The following is a 23318-nucleotide window of genomic DNA, read 5'->3' on the forward strand; positions in this document are numbered from 1 at the left end:
GTGCTATAACAACTTGGAATTGGTAGCATCTGAGGTAATGGAAATTGAGGTACTGATCTTTCTTCAGAATGACCTGGACAAGGAACTCAGTTTGAATACGCTACGTTGGCATGTAGTGGCCTTGACGACCATCCTTTCAAGGGGGGCAACATGGTTCCTTGTCACAGCACCCTCAAATCAAGAGATTCCTGCGGGCTGCAACCCCGCTCTCCATACCGGTCATCCACTGATATACAATCTGGGATCTACTCAGTGATGGGCTACAAGCCGGAACGCTAAATTGTGTTCGCCGCCGTGGCTCGTAAGTTCTTGTGGGGCCAGCGCGATTTTGCTGCTGCACCTGTGGAGGTAGCAGAATTGCACCTGTGTTTTGGTGAGGTTTTACCTATGGCTCTGAGCGTGATTTTGCTACCTCCACAGGTGCAGCAGCAAAATCACGCTGGACCCGCAAGAGCCTACAAGCTGTGGTGGCGAGCGCAATTTAGCGTTTCGGCTCGTAGCCCACCGCTGGATCTACTGAACGTCTTGCGCGCGCACACCCCCCACACCCCATATTGAATACATAGCAGGGAAAAAAGTATTGAGACTTAACAAGGTTGATACTATATGGTACAAAGCTATTACAGAATCTAGTTGTTCTGCTTCTGGGAGGAGGCACAAAATTTCCTCTCAGAAGGTAACAAAGAAAAGCAGTCATGGAGAGGATCTGTAGCATCCCAGACATCACCACAGACCCTAATCAAGCACTGGTTATATGCTGTGTCATGGACAGAAGGACATGAACTTCCAATAATCTTTTCTGCCATACTCACCACCCTCTGCATAGCCTTCCTGTCTGAAACAGTAGTAGGTCCAAACCAAACAGCAATGCAATACGACAGGATGCTTTCAGTTATCTCTCTATAGCAGTGATGGGTACCAAAAAGGTGTGCATGCGCGAGATATGTGTCCACACCCATAATGCAATACCCCCCCGCACATGTGCACAACACACACACTCTCCTCCTGCGCATGCACACAGGACTCACTGAAGCCCCTGGACCTCCGGTAGGCCCATTTGGCCATTTTCCACCATCTCCAGAGTTCAGGAGGCTTTCCTGAAGCCTGGGGAGAGCAAAAATGGCCGGAAAAAAGGCCGAAAATCAGCTGACCAGGATGCACATGCATGCTGGAGCTGATATAGAGCAATGCCTTGTGTGCCCTCAAATATGGCTCCGTTTGCCACCTGTGGTACCCGTGCCATAGGTTTGTCAACATTGTTCTATAGAAAGTGGTAAGGACGGGAGAAGGAAGATGTGCTCTTCTTATACAACACAGAAAATGCAGACATTGCTGTGCCTGTTTCACCAGTGTCTCACTTTGAGTGATCAAGCTAACCTGCTTGTCAGCTGCACACACAGAAACTTAATATTACTAACCACCTCCATGGTTAAATCATTAATATAGAGAGGTGAATGGTTGTACCAGCCTTTTCTGAAATTGATAATGATCTATTTTGTTTTACCTCCATTTAAAACCAGGCTGTTTTTATTATACATCAAATCCTCTGCCTCACAGGTGTCAAACTCGCAGTGTCATGTTGCTGTCTCCATTCATACAGCTGGGCGGGTATGGCCTGTGCGTGACACATGTGGCCTGTGGGGCACTAGTTTGACACCCCTGCTCTACCCCCTCCTGACAATCACCCTTATTATCATCCTGAATAAGGTCTACCACTATTGTAACATCCACATACTTCATAATATGGTTGGTGATGAGCATATAGCTGCTCATCTTGCAAAAAGTGACTCTGGGTGGCTGAACAACAATCCAATAAAATGATATTATATAAAGAAAATGACACAGGGACCTTTGATAAGATTTCCTCATTAAGATTTCCTCTGACTGTCTTCTTTGAATTTTAAAATAGTAGTAATATGAGATTTCATTACAGAGTGTTCAATTTATGTGTAAGATCTAGGTCAAACTGAGCTGTGCTAAGAGAGATTTCTTAAATATAGCAGGGATAGCTGAAATCTTGCCATCTATATCAATTGATTCTAAAAAAGTGGAGGAATACTGGAAACCCCTAACTATAAGATGCTTTGCCTTTCTTAGCTTGGTTAGAAGAATGATGCATATGATAGTGTATCTCCTATTGCTATATTGGAATTTAGGATTATATCCAAGTAATTTTATGTTCTAATCTTGTATTTCAGAAGAGCATGAATATATATTGGTATTATAAATTGCGATAAAGCAGCTTGGAGAAATCACTTCAAATATGCCAACCATTCTAGCAATGTTCACACATGATCTTATTTAACCCTGCTGTTCTGTTCGGGTCTGTGAGACCCGAAATCAAGGTTTGAGACCCTGTAAAATTTTTTTCCTGCATATCTGAAACTTGAAATTTCATGACTTTTCATCATTTCAGGGGTTCTCTCTATGAGAATTTTTTTTGGGGGGTGGGAGGTTTCTTTCTTGCTGAAAAAAAAAACCTCCCTAATGTTATGTTCCCGGGTCACCCTGACCCGGACCGAAAACTCTTCATTTGCAGTGCTTATGTTTGGTCTTTTTGAAAGCTTTTTTCACTTGGAAAGTAGTCTGAACATTTCTTCACACAATGGAATGAAAATTGAACTGAAAAAATTAATCCTTATTGGTTTATTTTGCCCATAAATGTGCCTCCCCCCCCGTTTTTGTGAAAGTTTTTTCAATTTATGGATAGTTTTGCTTGCAAAATGCAGTCTATTTTACTGGAGTTGGTGTGGGAATGGTACCTTGAACATTTCTGAATATAAGAAAAATATAAAGGAACTTAAAAAAATGATTCTTACTGTTTTTTTAACATCAGAAATAAGGCCTCCCCCCCCCTGGCTGCTTGCAACAATTTTCACTTTTTATTTTTTTATGCTCCAAATCCGAAATATTCTTTAAAATCTTACGCATTCATTTACTCAATTTAACAATGCTGATCATCAAAAAAATATTTGTGGGGGTGGGGGAAAAAAAATTTTCTTGGCAAAAAAAAAGTCACATTTACTCTGTTCGGGTCATATAGACCCGGATCAAAATGATTTTTTTTAGGTACTTGAATTTGGTCTTTTTGAAAACTTTTTCCACTGGAAAACTAGTTTGAACATTTATGAACATAATGATATGAAAATTGAACTGGAAAAATTGAGACTTATATTTTTATTTTGATCAAAAAGCCCCTCCCCCCATCCTTTTTGAATTTCGTGTCAATTTATATTTTTTAAGGCTACAAATCCCTAAGGAATTTTCCCCCAAAAGGTTTGATATACTAAATTGAACAATCCTGAACATAAGAAAAATATAAATGAACTGAAAAAAAATGACTCTTATTGGTTTATTGTTTTATACTCGAGTATAAGCCTACTCGAGTATAAGCCTATTTGAGTATAAGCATGGGGGCCCATTTATGAGCAAAATAAACCAATAAGGATCATTTTTTCAGTTTAATTTTCATATCATTATGTTCAGAAAGGTTCAAGCTACCAATCCCACACCAAAATAGAATAGTAAAATAGAATGCATTTTGCAGGCAAAATTATCAATAAACTCAAAAGTTTTGATATACTAAATTGAACAATCCTAAACATAAGAAAAATAGAAATGAACTGAAAAAAATGATTCTTATTGGTTTATTTTTGAATATAAGACCATATCATTTTATACTCGAGTATAAGCCTACTCGAGTATAAGCCTATTTGAGTATAAGCATGGGGGCCCATTTATGAGCAAAATAAACCAATAAGGATTAATTTTCTCAGTTCAATTTTCATATCATTGTGTGCAGAAATGTTCAAGCTACCAATCCCACACCAACTTTAGTAAAATAGAATGGATTTTGCAAGCAAAACTATCCATAAATTGAAAAAACTTTCACAAAAACGGGGGGGGGGGAGGCACATTTATGTGCAAAATAAACCAATAAGGATTAATTTTTTCAGTTCAATTTTCATTCCATTGTGTGCAGAAATGTTCAAACATGTTTCCAGGTGAAAAAAGCTTTCAAAAAGACCAAACATAAGCACTGCAAATGAAGAGTTTTCGGTCCGGGTCAGGGTGACCCGGGAACATAACATTAGGAACTTTTTTCGAACAGAACAGCAGGGTTAATAAAATGGAACGTAACTTTAAAATTATATGTTTTATTAAATGATTTTATCTGTTATCAGATTATTTCTTGAGCCATTTTCTTTGCACAGCCCGCTGCCCTGTTTTTATTTCTCTTGCTCTACTATAGAGATAAAAAAAGGAAATTATTTTCTTTTGAATAATAGGTTGCTTGGAAGGGCTGTTTGTTTCTGTCTCATGTAGGATATAAGTTCAATAGCAGTTTTTAGATCTGGAACTGATTATATTTAAAGTAAGACTGTAATTTGGGAAATGAGTATAATGATAGAATGCATCAAACATTATTTCCCTGTTTTAAAACATTTTAAATTATCTGTTGTGTCTTATTAAGTATATTTTTTCATTTAAGAAATTACTACTTGCCTATAAAATATCTTATTTAAATATAAACTATATAAATTCTGGTGGTCTCTGTGTGTGTGTGTGTGTACATATATACACACACATACAATTTAAATTCATATTTATATAAATGACAAGATTTTCTTTAGTATATTAAAATTGAAAATGAATATGTAAACAGTTTATAAATATAAATGTATTTGTTAGGTTTCTACAGAATCCTGTTTATGAAACCCTAATCCAGATCCTTAGATCATTTATAACTTTAAAGGAAACAACACCTTAAGCACATTTTTGCTGTTTACTGTATTCCCAAATATTTCCCCAAACGTTCTTAACATTGCACTTACAGTTTCTTTCATTAAAGAGTGCACAGTAACTCACCCTGTGAATGCCATCAAACTTGCCACTCTGAAGATCTTTAATATTTGAATGCAGTAAAAAACAAAATTCGAAAATTGATTAAAAATGAAGTTCAGCTGAGCTTTGCATCCATTTTGACTATGTTATGTTTGTGATAATAGAAGGAATTTATTATTTATTTATTGGATTTATATGCCGCCCCTCTCTGAAAACTCCGAAGAATTGCTTGTCTGCCAGCCATTCCATTTACCAGCTGACCACAAGAACCTTAGTGTCTGCCATCTACATTTAAGGACCAGATGTCTGGAGTATATGTGGACAATCCCATGCTCTCTTCTTGCTCAGGAGACATTTTGCCAACTAGGATCCGTCCTTGGCCACCAATCTTTGTTGTAATGCTGTATCGGCTCCTTCAGGTGTGGATTACCATATCCTCACCAGAAATCTTTACCGATACTCCTTCCTCTAAATCTTCTGAATTATATCCCAAAAGTCATAGACTGTGGGACTGGCCCCTTTAAAATGATATTTTAAGAAAGGTGGAATATTTCCACTTTTAGAGGATGATAAATGGGAATGTGCTTCTTCATACACATAAATACACAGACACAAACAAACACAAAAACGAATACTGAAGACATGATGTCTTCAGCAGAAATTATGTTATTTCGTATAAATGAACTACCAGACTAGGCAGATGAACCCTTGAAAAGAACATTTCCATCGTTAGACTACCAAACTCAAAAAGATTCTTTCTTAAATTGTCACTTCAGGAGCCTCACTTAGAGATTTCAGGTTGAAGTGAAGTGAACCTTGTATATTCTTGTTTCAAGCTCTGAATGACTTTAAAGGTCACTGCATCAAATTTAACTGAACTTGGAAAGAAATCTAGGAGCCAGTGCAATTGGCAAAGCACATGTAACGTGAGCATAATGATTGTCCCATTTGACCCAGAAGTATAATATAAATGTTTTAACAAATGTGGAGACAAACATCTTTTGATTAATAATCTCATACTATATGGTGACCTACATTTAGGGGGATGGCAAATTATGGATACTTGCCAAAGGGATACTGAAATACATGTTTTTCAAAGACCATTCATAAAAGGTTTTCAAAAATTGAATCATTTTGAAAAAAAATATGATGGATAATTTATAATTCTCACAAGAAAGTTTATATATGAAACAGACCGTTACTTGAATCATGATTCTTCTCAAATCCATGGTACATTAATTCTTGCCAATAGCAAAATGATTTGCTTCTTTCAGGAGCATAAGTACTCACTGTGTCAGTGTGGGGATGACAGTTCTGTTTTTCTTTCTATGGCATTTTAAAAAACAAATCATTGCCATTTCCTCTTGTACACCTCAGGCAAAATACTGGGTTCATTCTGGCTGTCTTCACCAGCACAAGCAAAATCTTCCTTCCTTCCTTCCTTCCTTCCTTCCTTCCTTCCTTCCTTCCTTCCTTCCTTCCTTCCTTCCTTCCTTCCTTCCTTCCTTCCTTCCTTCCTTCCTTCCTTCCTTCCTTCCTTCCTCCCTCCCTCCCTCCCTCCCTCCCTCCCTCCCTCCCTCCCTCCCTCCCTCTTTTCCTTCCTTCCTATGTTGAATTCTACTTTATAGTGCAATAGTTGAATTCTGCTTAATAGTGCAATATTAATGTGGTATCAGGGCTTTTCCATTCAATTGCATGGAATGTGAAGGATATGTGTTTTTGTTTTATTTTTATAGTTTTCTTATGTATGATCTACACTGATCTACTTAATTTTCGTTGTACAAAGTGCAATAACAATAAAGTAAACTTACTTAAACTTTAGAGCCTTTCTACCTGCATTTTTGATTGACTGACATTAATGGAACAGCTGATAAGGATGATTTGCTTTGGCTTTGTCATTTAATTTGGGAGTGGGAGGAGTATTGTTAGAACTCAGCCCCCTTTATTTACTGCTTGTGATTTGATTGTACAGGGTTTCTATTGGTTTGCAAGCCTCCAAACATCATGTATGTTTCCTTTTGGGCAATACAATTCGTATTATCAAAAACAAAAAATATGTTAAGGTAATCCAAATGTAATGATGAGATATATTGAAAAATGCTTTCTTGATTTACTACAGTGATGGTGAACCTTTTTTCTCTTGGGGACCTGTGTGAGTGCCCATACACATAATGCAACGTGCCTCCCGCACGTCCTGCACACGTGCATGCGACCCATCGTGCATGCATGCAACCCTCCCTGTTTTGGCCTCATATCCCAAAACAGCAGTGTGAGAGGGGGGGAAGCCTCTTTCCACAAACAGCTGGGAGCAGGGGAGCCTCTTTTTCCAAACGGAATTGAGAAGGGGGGGAAAGGATCTGGGGTGGGGGGAGTCTTGTATGCCCAAACAACGCTGGCATAGAATTGCCAAAGATCTGGGAGAGCACAGGCCGCAGAAAGTGAGGAGAAAACATGAGCTCATCTGACCCCAAAATCAGCTGTCTGGTGGGAAGCATTTGCACAAGCGCAGTGGAGCTGAGGTGGTCAATGGCTCCTGCAGAGGAGGTTCCGCGTGCCACTTGTGACACGCATGCCACAGGTTTGCCATCATGGATCTACTATTTTCACATAATTGAGAATGTTATGGGGATCAAAGCTGATGAATGAGAAGTATAATTAAATGCAGTTAGGTTTTAATATTTAAACTATCCAAAGCTGTTTAAAAAGTCTGTCTGAAAAGGATTGAAAATATCGATTCCTACCTTCTCTTCTATAAGAGAGTATGGTGAAGATGTAAATTTATTATCAATACTTAGATTTTTTTTTTTTAAAAAAAATCAAGATTGAAGTTCTTAAAAGCGGGAAAATGGTTTTTTACAATAGGCCATATTGGATTTTGAATGATACCCTTCAGGCTACTAAAACGCATAGTGCCATTTTGTAATAATAAATATATAATTTCAGGGAATGCGTTGACTTGCTAATCAGGAGGTTCTCATCATTTAAAACTTTAAAACTGCAAGGTAAAGAGAAAGATGAGAGTTATGTTGTATAGAAATGTAGTTAGGTTGTTCACAGTTCATGAATAAGTCAGAATGCATAGACAGTGAAGGATAATGTTGATTTAAAACTACTGTGGGAACTGTAATAATTTCTCAAGATGTTTACCAACATTACAAATTAGTTTCTTTTCTCTTACTTTAAATAAGTCACTCCTGATGTTTGATAATAATTACATTAACAATACTTGCCTCAGTGTAAACTGGTTAGTTTATTGGTCTGTTTTCTGTTCTTTTATCAAGTACTTCAACACTTTTAAAAAATTAAGCAAAAGGATCATTCTGAGATGCCCCATTTATAGTCATTCCCCTTCAATTTTTAATGTTGTCAAAGTGGATAGGCAAATAAATCTTACGTTGGCATTGTCTCATAATATATTTGCGATTAGAAATATCAAATCAATTTCTTGTTCCCTGCTTGTGTATCTCTAGACTGTTCAAATCTACTGCGTGATTATTAGAAAAATCAATTTTAGTTATAAATAGCCTGAATTACCTTTTTCTTTTCAGGAACTTGTAGGAGGAAGATCATCTTTACTAGAAATCTTAAAACCATAATTACTCTTAGACAAAATTATTCTTAGAAATATTAACAACACAAAACTTCTATAAAATGGAGATTTAAAAGATCAAAACAAGTATTTTAATTATTTCTCTTCATGATGCAACAAAAGATACAAGTCTAAAATTGACATATTGCTGAAAATCAACAGCTGCACAGCCATATTAAGTAGAGATATGGAAGCTATAGCTTTAATTATAGTAATTTTGCGATGGAAGCAATTTTTTGTAAGCAGTGGTTCTACTAACAACACGAATAATTATGTGCTTGAAAATAGATAAAGAACAAGCAAGACTTTGGTGTAAATTGTTTCCATATTTAGTAACAGTTTTAAATGTTATTTGTTTTGAAACAGATGAAATTTGTTAGTGTTCCCTGCTATTGTCTGTAGCATTATTTCAAATAAAATCGTGTCAGACCCACCTGATTAATCTATTTTTCTATACTGTTGGCTAAGTTATAAGATTACCAGGAAAATAACAAAAACCTTAATTCTATGATAACCATAGAATTGAAGTTCTGCTGAATTTGGGCTATATTTGATCCAAGTCCACTTATTTAATGTATTGTACAATTATTTTTGACTTGTGTTCTCTACTTTGTTAATTCCAGTAAATAAACAGAAAATAATACTGACCCCTGCTAATCAGTCTGCACTCTATTTTCAAGAGCTAAATATATTTAGCAAAGCTACAAAGGGGACATGAGAGAATTAATCAATTGCATAATTGATATCAAAGCACATTGCTCTAAAGACTACAGGGCTTGTAGGCTGAAACATATTAAGAACGGTAGCAAGAATTGGACATGTCTAGATTAATGAGAAGAAGGAGTAGGGGCGACTGTTATGTATAGACTGTATATTTTAGTTTACGTTTAATATATACTGTTATATATATTTAATATATGCTGTTATGTATATTTTAGTTAAAATTTACAAGATGGTTGACAATAGAACTTTGAATTTTAATATCTAATAGTATATCAATTATAAATACGATGAATAACTGATTACTTGTTTGGGGTTCGTCCATCATCTAATGGGTTGTGGGCTGTACGCGATGTGTCCGTAAGTGGCTGGTAAGGCCTATACAGGCATGAAATGTTCGGCCACATATTGGCCAGACATGTGTGGGCACCATTGTCGCAGCATTTCTAGCTCTGGCTTTCCAGAATGCTTGCTTCTCTTCTGCTATGAATGTTCTTCTGGCCTCCAATGGCAGCCTTGGTGGATCAGCATGTGCCATGTTGGTCGATCTTGTCCCATGGTTTTCCAGGATGTGGTGTCGATATCAAGGGATTTGATGGAGGCTTTCACGTGTCTTTGTATCGCTTCCTTTGTCCCCCAGGCATTTAGGGATGCAATGATCTGGCATCCTAACGGCATGGCCTGCCCAGCGTGTCTGGGCTTTCAGCAGGATGGGAATTGATGGCAGGTCTGCTCTGGAGAGGACCTCAGTGTCTGGCATCTTATCCTGCCACCGGATTCTCAGAACTATATAGAGACAGGTCATGTGTAAGTGGTTCAATTGCATAGCATGTCTCTTGTATACAGTCCAAGTCTCACTGGCACACCTGTTTACAAGGACAGAAAGACATAACTTATAATCCTTTATTCCTCTGGTTTTTAAAAAAATATGTTCTATTTTCTCTATAGTAATAGGAAAATTGGACCTGGAAAGTTATAACCAGTAGTGTACTGCTATATGTTGAAGAGCCAGCTTTGCCAACTTCATTGCCTCTGCCCCTCACCATTCTAAACAGCTGATTGTCGAACTAGGCTTCAAAGTTCACCTCTGATGTCAACCATCTTGTAAAAGCAGGAACAAGAATTCATTTCTTTGTTGTGTGGACAATGCATCCCCTTCACTGTCTGTGACCCGACTGTCTATGTTTAGACTTGGATGTAGCTCGGTTTCCTCCTGATTTAGTAACAGGATTGTCTGATATGGATTGGTTACCACAGATAGAAAGAAAACTGGGAGCCCTTCTTTCTCTTTTGGAGGAAGTTGGTTCATTTGCAGCCAGTTAATATGTATTGTTCAAAATGAATTTTACACGTGAAATTTTATATCTTGAATTTCCAGTTCAAAGTTAGTCATAAATCAGGTACTGCTTGATCAGGTATTTTTTGAGTTAGCATTAGCTGTGGGCTCAGATTTATTAAAGGTTTGTTGAGGATTTAGACAGATAATTTTCTCATGTTAAAATTTGTTTTGACTAACCTTTTAAAGTGTCTAGTAATCAGGTTACAATCAGTCAACTGTGAAGTTATTAAATTCTAAATATAGGTAATACCCATTTGATGACCGCAATTGGGACTGCTCTGTGAAGTGAAGTAGAGCGTGACTATGTTTTTCTTCTTTTACTCACCTACCCTTTCAAATGCTTACCCTGGCATGAGCGAGTAGTCTCAAAACTCTTGCCTCTATCTAACAAGACTAATTAGTTGCACACCTTGAGACTGCCCAGCAATCTTGCATGCTGCTTCATTTTGAATGAGCTAAAGTTTCTGAATTTTCTTTAAGGGTAGTCCTATCTGGAAGAAATTATTGTAATTTAGGTGAAAGACTGAACTTTAATGAACATGTTGATTAATTTTATTAAATAGTGTGGTTATGACATGATTCCTATATTTACATTAATAGTGCATTCTTGTTTTCATTTTCATATGCTTGAATTAGCATCATACCTGATCTAATGGCTATGTGAAAGATCTTTACCAAGTCTATACTAACTGTTCTTTATAGTTGCTAGCTATCCTGCTGCTAGCTAGGTTTCTTTGAAAATGTTTAAATGGGGAAGGGGGGTGGCTTAAGACACACTTGGGGTGGGAAGGTTAAATGTATGCAAAGGAATGTTCTGTTGTTGAGCTTCCCTATTCTCTTTGAACTTTAACAAAAATATTCTTGTCTGCAGTGGTCTATTTCAGGAGAAGGCAAAGATGGCTCTTCTATGACATGTGGACTTCAACTCCCAGAATTCCTGAGCCAATCATGCTAGCTCAGGAATTCTGGGAGTTGAAGTCCACATGCCATAGAAGAGCCAATTTTGCCTACCCCTGGTCTATTTCATTCCATGAGAATATTTTTTTCTTAATCACATTATGAAGTATATGATAAGCAATATCTTTTGTAGGCTTTTCTAATTTTCTTTCAATTTACTGAAGATGTATTGACGCAAAGAGGCATCCAGTCTTTTTTTGCAAATGTTACAATTTAATTGCTTATTCCAATTTAGAAATGGTGATTATTTATAACAGAATTCTCTTGTATAACTTGTACGGTCATATTATATTATAGAACTATTCCACCACTGTATTGCTACAATCTGTAATTAAAGAGAGCAATTAACATATATTGAAAGTCACATTAATGTCCATTTTACCTTATTAAAAGCTGTATAACACGGTTTCACTCAACTTTTGTATCCAATTTAGCACATAGATTTTGGGAATCTTGAATCAGTACAACCATGTTATCGATGTCACAGGAATCCTGAGTCAGTACAGCCATGCTTGTCTTTTACTTAAAGATGTGTGTTTTTATTTCAGCTGTCGAACCAGTAATCGAAAAAGCTTGATTGTAACCTCTAGCACATCTCCAACGCTTCCACGGCCACATTCTCCACTTCATGGGCATGCAGGTAATAGAAAATATATATCTGTATAGCTCTATATCTATATCTATATATATATATCTCTATCTCTCTATCTGTATTTATATCAATCTACTGTATTTTTCAGAATATAAGACACATCTTTAATTTGGGGGCGTCTTATGCTTTGTATGTAGCTTTTTCAAAGCTCCTCCCACCAGCCTTAACTAGGTACTAATGACCTTCATGGCTTAATATTCCCTCTGAATAAGTTTTTTTCAGCCCTAAATCTTTGCAGTCTTGCTTTCATTCCTACTACTTCTGAAAAAGACTTTTTTTAGCCCTAACGTGGTGCTAACGATCATCCTGGCTTGCTGCATTTTTTAAAATTCCTACTCCCTCCAAAACAGTTTTTCCTGCCTTAAGTCTTTGCAGGCTTGCTTTCATTCCTACTCCCTCTGAAAAAGGTTTTTCCAGCCCTAACCTGGAGATAAAATAATGTGCTGAAGCTGACCAGACTAAAGACGCTAGCCAGATGAATATCTGATAGGTAGATTTCCCCCCCTATTTTCCTCCCCCAAAACTAAGGTGTGTCTTATACTCTGAAAAATAAGGTATATCTATATTTACGGCCCCCCTTTCTCCCTCCCTCCCTCCCTCCGATATATGAATGATATATTTATTTACCTTTAATATAATTAAATGTTAATTTAATTTCTTCTATTGGAATTTAATATAATAAATAGACATTGTTCCTGACTCCCAGGGATTCATTTAAATCAGTGGTTCTCAACCTTTCTAATGCCGCAACCCCTTAATACAGTTCCTCTTGTTGTGGTGACCCCCAACCATAAGTCCAGTGCCAATTCTCCCAAAAGAGCTTGAAGCTGATTGGTGGGAAGATCAGAGGGACACCCCGCACGTAAAAACCCGATTGATCGGTTTGTAAAAATATGTTCCAACATGCCAGAATGGAAGCTTTACTTCCTTTTTCTTTTCCCAGGGTCTTAGGCGACCCCTGTGAAATGGTCATTTGACCCCCAAACGGGTCACGACCCCTAGGCTGAAAACCACTGATTTAAATAAAAATGGATGAGCAAGATTTCTTCATTGCCTATAGACTGGGCATCATTCAATTAAGTACCAATTTATTGGCTGATTTTTTAATTTTGCAAAATATTATGAAGTAAAGGTTACATACATTTATCTGATAATATTTCCATGTCATTTTCAGTTTTCTGCGTTACATTCACACTATTCTGTGTTACGTTCACCGCTATTTTCTATAAAACATATTACTGTATACCTAAAATATGTGTTTTTGTTGTTGTTGTGTTGTTGTCGTTGTTCTTGCAGCCAGATGTTTAGACTAGATTTGACATTTTTGTTTACCTTTGAGTCCTTCGCAAGGGCCTAGGATAGGCAGATGTTGTTGTATATTAAAGGAATCATCACAGGGTGTAAGCTGTTCCAAGTAAAACTTCTTTTGCAATTTACCGATGGGGATTTTGTCAAAGCTGACAGTCTTCACGTGTCCTTCAGATGTGTTTGAATTGCATCCAGATTGACTATTGTACTCATCTAGGCTCTTGATGTTATTTTCATAGGGTAACTTGATTCCTTCAATTTCCACTATTTTTCCCCTGTCGATAGTAGGGCACTTTTGGTCAGCCTAAATTCCATTGCAATATCTTAGTTGTATATTCAGAAAGTATTCAGAAATTACAATGTTTGTATGCAATGAAAAACTATACTTTGTTGCAAAACACTGATGGAAAGAGGAAGACCATAATCTCTTTCTGCTAAATATTTTAAACTGACATATTGAGTGTATGTCAATAAACTTTTCATAAAATAAACTGAGATGAAACTGGCTTCCAGTTACTCTCGTGACATATCGGCAAAATGTGCTGCATACGCAGCATGGATATGATTGAAACTGTTAACCAAGTCTACACTTTATCTTCCTAAAATATATTATGTGAAAGTCTCAGTTGAGGAAAGTTAGGATGAATGATAGTGATCAAGATTTCTGACAACTGTGGTTTATGGGGGAATTGCAGCTTGGAATGTAAAGAGCAAATGATAAGGAGCATGAATAAATCAATGAGAAAAAGAGCAAGCAAACAAACAAATGTTTTAAAGTGTTTTAGGATTTTTAAGGTTTTAATTATGTTAATTGCATTAGATGTATTACTATGTATTTCTATATGTTGTGTGCCGCCCCAAGTCCTTGGAGAAGGGTGGCATATAAATCCAATAAATAAATAAATAAATCTAGAAGGATATAATAGATCTGGATGAAAGTGACCTAATTTGGTAGAGCAGGGTTTAAGATTCAGGGAAGTAAAATGCAGAGTTAAAATTTTATGTCAGGAAGTATTAATTGGTAGTATGTAAGTCAGAATCCAGATGTAGTCAGGCTTCATATATCAGGCCATGAAACCCAGCTCCCCGCAATTGCCCAGATACTGGAAACTTATTCAGTGATTGACTGAAAAAGCTGGAATTTGAAAAACTGGAATTGTCCCAGAAAACAAGTCCAAAGCCTTTATATAAGCCTGCACACTTTAATATTCAAGATCTAGCCTTCTTCTTCCCACTTTGGGGAATAAACAAATACGTGGCATTTTAATGGTGTTTGGAGGCAGCTGAACTATATTTATGTAATAGTTCCTTTCTGCTCTGACAACCATTAATTAATGGCTGGTCTGGCATGTGGAAATTGTACAATGTTATGAATGAAGGTGGAAAAATAATGTAACATACATGGGTTTGGGGAGAAGAGACTACAGAAAAAGTGTTCTTTGTCAAAGACCCAAGAAGAAATGAGAAAGGAGACTTAACAAACAGTCCAGAAGTCTGTTTGAATCTGCGATACAGGTCATTTTTTCCTAATGCATGTTTGTTCAACAGCCATTGGAAGTGTTTATGGCACTGAAAAAATGGAATTTAACCCATTCTTGAAATTATGACTGTTCCAATGCTGAACTTATGACTGTTCGTGACTTTTCATCTTATACTGAGAACTATTTTAGTGGGATACCATTAAACGTTGAAGTTATTAAAAATATTTCTCACCTGTCAAAACATAGTACCTGTTTATCAAATTGTGCAATACATATGTTATCACTATGGTAGATTTATTAGAAAATGAATACTGCTTAAAATGCAATTCTTCTATTGCAAGTTATTGCATAAAGAAATATTGTATGTACTGTTTATTGTATCTAAGTAATTTGGAGTAAGAATGGTATGGGGAAAATGTTAGACTGCTTTTAGAGGAGAGCAACCTCACTGAAGCTCATAGGATCTAGTTTCTGTGAATAGAAGACTCAACTATGGATCCCCAGAGAAGAAATATAATAAAGCTATGATATTAGGGTAACACTAAATTCTGGATGGTCACAAGATGGCAGAAATATATAGAAAATTCTTTCTTGCCGTTTAGTTGCCATCTGGATTTTTGCTGGCCATATATGATGGCCCTAGGATAGGGAGTGGGGATTAAAGGCCTACACATATAGAAATACCATATTTTTCAGCGTATAAGACACATCTCTCCCCCCCAAAAGAGGGTGGAAATGTCGGTGCGTCTTATAGAAACATAGAAGTCTGACGGCAGAAAAAGACCTTATGGTCCATCTAGTCTGCCCTTATACTATTTTCTGTATTTTATCTTAGGATGGATATATGTTTATCCCAGGCATGTTTAAATTCAGTTACTGTGGATTTATCTACCACGTCTGCTGGAAGTTTGTTCCAAGGATCTACTACTCTTTCAGTAAAATAATATTTTCTCATGTTGCTTTTGATCTTACCCCCAACTAACTTCAGATTGTGTCCCCTTGTTCTTGTGTTCACTTTCCTATTAAAAACACTTCCCTCCTGGACCTTTTTTAACCCTTTAATATATTTAAATGTTTCGATCATGTCCCCACTTTTCCTTCTGTCCTCCAGACTATACAGATTGAGTTCATTAAGTCTTTCCTGATACGTTTTATGCTTAAGACCTTCCACCATTCTTGTAGCCCGTCTTTGGACCCGTTCAATTTTGTCAATATCTTTTTGTAGGTGAGGTCTCCAAAACTGAACACAGTATTCCAAATGTGGTCTCACCAGCATTCTATATAGCGGGATCATAATCTCCTTCTTCCTGCTTGTTATACCTCTAGCTATGCAGCCAAGCATCCTACTTGCTTTCCCTACCGCCTGACTGCACTGTTCACCCATTTTGAGACTGTCAGAAATCACTACCCCTAAATCCTTTTCTTTTGAAGTATTTGCTAACACAGAACTGCCAATACAATACTCAGATTGAGGATTCCTTTTCCCCAAGTGCATTATTTTACATTTGGAAACATTAAACTGCAGTTTCCATTGCTTTGACCATTTATCTAGTAAAGCTAAATCATTTACCATATTACAGACGCCTCCAGGAATATCAACCCTATTGCACACTTTAGAGTCATCGGCAAATAGGCAAACCTTCCCTACCAAACCTTCCCCTATGTCACTCACAAACATATTAAAAAGAATAGGACCCAGAACAGACCCTTGTGGCACACCGCTTGTAACCTGACTCTGCTCAGAATACTCGCCATTAACAACAACTCTCTGATGTCTACGCTTCAGCCAGCTGCAAATCCATTATATATATATATCTTATATACAGAATACGGCCATTTTGGGCCTCCTAAAGCCCCGTCTCCGTGTCCCATTTTTGTGAAAAATGTGCCTTTTTTCCCACAAAAATGGGGTGCACAGAGTGTTTGGGAAGCTTGCAGACTGCTCCTTGGGGCTGGAGAAAGGAAAACCATCCCCATTTTTTTGGGGGGGGGGGGAAGAGAAACAGGCAAAAAATGAGCCATTTTTTGCAAAAACGTGCACTTTCGCCTTTTGCAGGAGTATTCTGCAGGCCTGCCAAACCCTCTGCGCACCCCCCTTTTTTTTTTTTGCAAAAATGTGTGAAAAATCGCCCATGTTTTTGCAAAATCGGGTTGTTTTTGCTTTCTCTCAGCCCCCAGGAGCATTCTGCAGGCTTCCCAAGCCCTCTACATGTTCCATTTTGTGCAAAAACAGGTGAAAAATGGATCCGTTTTTGCAAAAAACAAGGTGCACAGAGTCTTTGGGAGGCCTGCAGAGTGCTCCTAGAGGCCAGGGAGGACAAAAACTTTTTTCCCTTACTTACCTCTTTTCCTTAGTTATCTCTTATGGTAGTTAGGAGGCAAGGATTTACCTACAAGCACAACCCAGAGAAGGGAAATAAGGCACACTGATCATTTCTCTGAAAATGCCTTTTGCTTCCTTGGCTTCCTGTTTAAGCTTTTTGATGAGGAAGATGTATTCCATCCTAGGTATAGTATCGTCTGCTGGGTTTCTGTCAAAAAACAAAAACAGAATCAGAAAAGAAATGTGGGACATTGTTGTTTACTCTTAATATTTTTTTTCTGGACTAGATTACTAGAGAAATCTCAGTAGGGAAAGATACATAGAATTAGAAGACATATTTTGTGGGTGTCTATTGGAGCAGAAGATTAGGCTGATTAGACTTTTGCTCTTCTCCAGTGTGGTTTACATTTTTACATTATGCAGATGTTTAATTTAAAGTTGATTTATTGCAAAGCTGTACAATTATATTCACATTTCACGTGATATTTATAAGTGCAGATGTAAGATGACTTAACGTCTGTTCCTTTTAGATAAATGTAAATTAATGCATGTGAAATGGTATTATTTGTAACTTCACAAGCAATAAGATATATAATAGAGCATTTCCAGATTGGCATAGTATAGGTCACATCGATTAGATCCTGTTTAATTCATATAATTCATAGGACTTCTAAGTCATAGTATTTTCCATTTGTGATTCTCATTTTTTTCTTTTTTTCACCATTCTAGCTTATTTTTCACCAGAAAAAGTTAGAGAAAATAATATTGAACACTGTGATTAATAACAATAAAAACCATAAGTCTAAAAAACTATATATATCAGATTCACATTAGCTATAATACAGAAATAGTTTTTAAGCATGTTTCAAATACCATTTTGTATGTTTTTGAGCAGGTGGAAGTCCATTGGATAGCCCCCGAAATTTTTCTCCAAATGCACCATCTCACTTTTCCTTCGTTCCTGCTCGTAGGTATGTAGGAGTGATTTTATTCGGTGTGTGTGTGTGAGAGAGAGAGAGCGAGAGAGAGAGAGAGAAAGAGAGAGGGGGGGGGGGTTGGAGAGATCTGTTTTATTATATTTGTACCATTGTACAGTAATACCTTGTCTTACGAACCTAATTGGTTCCCGGGGGAGGTTCGTAAGGCGAAAAGTTCATAAGGCGAAACATTGTTTCCCATAGGAAACAATGAAAAATGAATTAATGCGTGCAACGCAAAAAAAAAAATGCTGCCGCCTGGCTGTTTCAATTGAAACAGCCGGGCGCTTCTCAGCGTTCTCCCAATGCCGAACCTGGAAGTTTGGCAAAAGTTCGGGTTCAGGTGGCCGCCGAGAAGCCCCGCCGCCCGGCTGTCACCTTTTGAAACAGCCGGGGGCTTCTCGGCGGCCTCCCGAATGCCGAACCCAGAAGTTCAGGTTTGGCGTTCGGGTTCAGGAGGACGCTGGGAAGCCCCCCGGCTGTTTCAAAAAGCGACAGCCGGGCGGCAGGGGCGGGTTCGTAAGACGGAAAACGTTCGTAAGAAGAGGCAAAAAATATCCAAACCCCGGGTTCGTATCTCGGGTTGTTCGTATGGCGAGGGGTTCGTATCATGAGGTACCACTGTATTAAAAAGTTTTTTAAAAAAAATATCACCTTTAATGTGTCTGTTAGATATAGGATTCCAGTGCTTGTACAGATATCACAATATTTTAGAAAATTCAGATTTGACCTGAATTTTGGTAGAATTAGAATATTGCATACTTTAAGGATTTACAATGACAGATAGTCCTGAACTTATGACCACAATTGAGCCCCGAATTTCTGTTGTTAAGTGAGACATTTGTTAAGTGATATCACTGCACTTGATAAGTTAGTAACCTGGTTGTTAAGTGAACCTGGCTTTCCTATTAATTTTGCTTGTCAGAAGGTCCCAAAAGAGAATCACATTACCTTGGGACACAGTAGCGGTCATAAGTATGAACCAGTTGCCAAGCAGCTGAATTTTGATCACATGATCATGAGGAAACTATGAAGGTTGTAACTGTGAAAAATGGCTATGCCAGTTTTTTCAGTGCTGTTATAACTTTGACTGGTCACTAATGAACTGTTGTAAGTTGAGGACTATCTGTATTTGTCTCAGTCCATTTGAATTACCATTAAATCTGAAAAATATTATTCAAGATTGTTGTGTTGGTTGCGGTTGGCTCAGTTTTCTAATCTCGAGGTTTCATTCTCGAATTTACTGAGGATTTCTTAAAAAAAAAAACCCAGCTTGTCTTTAATCAGTTATTCACAACCTGGGCTATGATGGCTTTCTTTTAAAAGGAAGTCAAATGTGGCAGCATGACACCACACCCCCTCCCGGCCTGAAACAATTCTGCTTCTACGCAGTGGCAAAAGGACTTTTGTTATTTTGTAATACATTCAGAAATAAATACATTGCAATGTTTATTTATTCATTCAAATTTTAACGCTACCCAACTCTAATTCTTAAAATAAATTCAAAATAAATCCAGTCAAAAATGCAAAGTTAAAACACATAGCAGTTCAACGGGCCATTTGACTTTCTTTCTTTCTTTCTTTCTTTCTTTCTTTCTTTCTTTCTTTCTTTCTTTCTTTCTTTCTTTCTTTCTTTCTTTCTTTCTTTCTTTCTTTCTTTCTTTCTTTCTTTCTTTCTTTCTTTCTTCCTTCCTTCCTTCCTTCCTTCCTTCCTTCCTTCCTTCCTTTCCTTCCTTCCCTCTCTCTCTCTCTCTCACTCACTCACTCACTTACTCACTTACTTATTTGGATTTATCTGCCGCCTAAGTCCAGCTGGACTCTGGACGGCATACAGTCATGATGGCACTCAACGGTGGACGGGTACGATTTGACCTTGGAATCTGGGTGCAAGTCAACTGGCTTGCACTTATGACCAATTGCAGTGCCCCACAATCATGTGATTGCCATTTGCAAATTTCCCTGCCTCCATCCCCAGAATGTCACTTGGAAGCTAGGAGGGAAAGACACAAGTTATTATTATTATTATTTTTATTTATTAGATTTGTATGCTGCCCTTCTCCGAAGACTTGGGGCGGCTCACAGAATAGATACAAACATAAGCATGTAGCACAAATCTAATAATTTAAAATACAACTAAAAGCTCTGGTGTAATACACAATCATACAGTCCAATCACACCATACATTACATTTATTGGTCAGAGGGGCAAGGTCTAATTAAGTTGAGTTGAGTTTATTGGTCAGAGGGGCAAGGTCTAACTGAGTTGTAAGTCACTCAGATAAATCTCACTCTTCTCCCTTGTCAGCTACTCGCACACCCACTCTACACCCTCCCAGATCTTCACCACGCCTCCCTTGCACACTCTCCAAACCTTGCTGCACTTCTTTTGCACCCTTTTCGGGCCTTGGCTGTACTTTCAGTGAAAACACTATTCTGCGCTATTTCTCATCTCCCCATCCTTACCCCCAGACCTTTTGGGGACCATTCTCCGTACTGAAGGAGCGGGTCCAGCAGTCACATGGGTTGCTCATGTCCAATCCGGTGGAACTGAGCCTAGTATTAAAAAAGCTTGCCGGATCCGCCCCTTCCCCAGAATTCGCTCAGTTCGCATATCCTGCGGTTGTATTGTGATAGCTCGTTCAACATTCTAACACCTTCCCTTCGATCCTTTTCTTCAAAAGTAGTAAGATTTGTTTTATCATTATTATTTACTTGCACCAATAGCGCCAGCCGTTTGCGGCTCGGCTTTTTTCCTTTGGAGAAGTTGCGGTTTCGTTTCCCCCCGGCGGTTTTGCCGGTTACGATTCCTGCGGCCGCTTGTGGATTCTTCTAATCCTTTGGCCTGGAGGTCCTGGTGCAAGTATTAATCTATTGAATTATTGATTATTTATTGTATACAATATATTTAAGGGCTTAAGAAATACCTCCTGCGGAGTGAGACGCCTTCTAGTCTCCTGGACTTAGTCGATCGCTTTCCCTTTAAGAAATTTACGGGGCGATTTTTTCGGCGCGAAGGCCTTCGCGCCCTTTTTAAATCTAGGCCTCTCGTGTTGGCCTCCTGCCAGCCGCGTAGGCCTCAGTCCACCGCGTGGATCCCGGAGCGGGCCTTGGGGGTCCCAGGCTAAATTCTCCACCGGCTAAGCCTCCAACCAGAGTGCCTTGGTTTACTTAATTATAAAGTTTAGGGAGGCTGGCCCCGCTGGATTTGGGGGCACGAACTCTGGGTTTGCCCAGATTGTCCTCAAGTTTCAGCAGCTTCGAGGCCTCGAAGCAGGATCCATTCCTCTTGGGAAGTCCTTGAAATTCTTCTCCTTATTATTCAGTTATTGGCTCAGCCTTGTCTTCTGTTAATTGTCAGACTATGGCTACTTTTCCCAAGAGAGGCACAACTAAAGGTCCCAGAGAGGCCAGGCCTACAGGCGATGAGATTACTAGTATCCCCCAGGCCTCTTCCTCCTCTTCTCCAGGGGCCCGCCCCTCGACCAAGGTCACCAGGGCCGAGAAGAGAAGGGACCTAGCCCTACAAAAAATCCATGACAAATCAGCAAAACGTTTGAAAGTGCAGGCCCAAGTAATCAGTAGTCAAGACCCACCAGAGGCTTCTAGTCTTCCTCCTTCTGGGGTCCCTGTGTTATCTCTGGATGAGCCAAACCTAGACAGACCCCAACCTAACCTATGGGGCATAGGTCCAGAGGAACCAGATATTATTGAAGATTCCCCCCAGCCAGGATCCTCCCAGGCCTTTAGGGATTCTTCTGCCATTTCTGCTGATATTTCCAGCTTACCTCCTGAGTTCCAGTCTATTTTTGCTGTGTTGTCCAAAGCCATTGATGCCAAACTCTCCACCATCAATGAGCTTCCCTTACCTCTTCCTCCTTCTCGCTCCTCCCGCCCCTTGGGTTCTCCCCCAGCGGTCAGAGCTCCTATGCAGGATGATTCAGATTCCTCCCAGGATGAATATGAGGATATAGAGGATGATGAGGATGCTTTTCAAGGCTTATCAGATGATGAGGAATCCCAAATAAAGGTTCCTCCTCCAATTACTATTTTTCCTTCTCAATTATTCAAATCTCTCCTCCTCAAAGCTAGAATTTCTACGGGATTAGCGGCTCAGGAGAAACAAGCCTCCACTTCCACTGATCCCCCGGAGGAGAATTTACCTTACTTCACAGAGGAACAGGAGGATAACGAGGTAATTCCTATGCCTAAGTTGTTTAAAGATGCTTTACTCAAACAGTGGGAATTTCCAGCCTCTGGCCTTAATCCCTCCACCAAGGACAGAAAGTTGTACAAACTTTCCTCTTCCTATGAAGAGCTTCTATCCTTTCCCAAACCGGATGAACCTGTCAAGATTCTTCACTCGGCAGCGGCTGTGCCAGGCGAGGCGGAGGAAGTCCTCCGCCCAGAGGACAAGCGCATTGAGCAAATGCTCAAAAGAGGATTCACCGCTGATTCCTGGGCCACTAAAAGCTCTGCAGCGGCTTCCTTTTTCTCCAGAGCCATGCTGCTGTGGCTTCGCCAACTTCAACAGCATATTCCTCCCGATGACTTGAGAGGTCAACAAGACTTCAACAAGGTCTTTGCAGCTGCCCAGTACGTGGCTGATGCCACCTTGCAATCTACTAGATTTTCTGCTAAGTCTATTGCAGCTTCTACTACGGCAAGAAGACTCCTATGGATTCGCCCTTGGCAAGCGGGAGTTCGCCAAAAGTGGCAGTTATCCCAGGGTCCCTTAAAGCGCGACCTTCTCTTCGGTGATCTTCTGGATCCACTCCTCACGGAAACCACGGACAAGAAGAAAGTTTTGGGTCCAACCACAAAAAAGGCTACCAAAACGCAGTCCTTTCGTCGCCCAGGGCGCCAGCAAGATCAAGCGGCTTCCTACCAGAGATCTCCAGGTCAGTATTCCCCCCGCTTTCGTTCCCAAGGTAGGAACTCCAGGGGTAGAGGGTTTCGCTTCCAAAGGGGAGCTTCCTCTAACAGGGCTTCAAAAAAACCTAGATGGTAATCTTACCTCTATTCCCATAGGGGGTCGCCTAGCTCATTTCGCCTCTAATTGGCGTCTCACCTCCAAGGACCCTTGGGTCATTGACACTGTTCAAACAGGCCTTCTTTTAGAATTTATTTC

The 23318-nt window shown here is 38.9% G+C and overlaps 1 protein-coding gene across 5 annotated transcripts in view; it reads left to right on the top strand.

The window, feature by feature from the left end:
• The window catches only part of MAST2 (microtubule associated serine/threonine kinase 2), a 175337-nt gene that overhangs the window by 96203 nt on the left and 55816 nt on the right, over positions 1-23318 (top strand). For 3 of the 5 annotated variants that reach the window (XM_070745793.1, XM_070745798.1, XM_070745796.1), the window contains exons 5-6: positions 11999-12090; positions 18107-18185. In XM_070745793.1, the coding sequence (XP_070601894.1) occupies positions 11999-12090; positions 18107-18185 (171 nt within the window). The remainder of the gene's footprint in view (positions 1-11998; positions 12091-18106; positions 18186-23318) is intronic. The other 2 variants (XM_070745794.1, XM_070745797.1) reach the window with 1 other exon arrangement.

Source organism: Erythrolamprus reginae, chromosome 3 (assembly GCF_031021105.1).
Source record: "Erythrolamprus reginae isolate rEryReg1 chromosome 3, rEryReg1.hap1, whole genome shotgun sequence".
Lineage (NCBI taxonomy): Eukaryota > Metazoa > Chordata > Lepidosauria > Squamata > Dipsadidae > Erythrolamprus > Erythrolamprus reginae.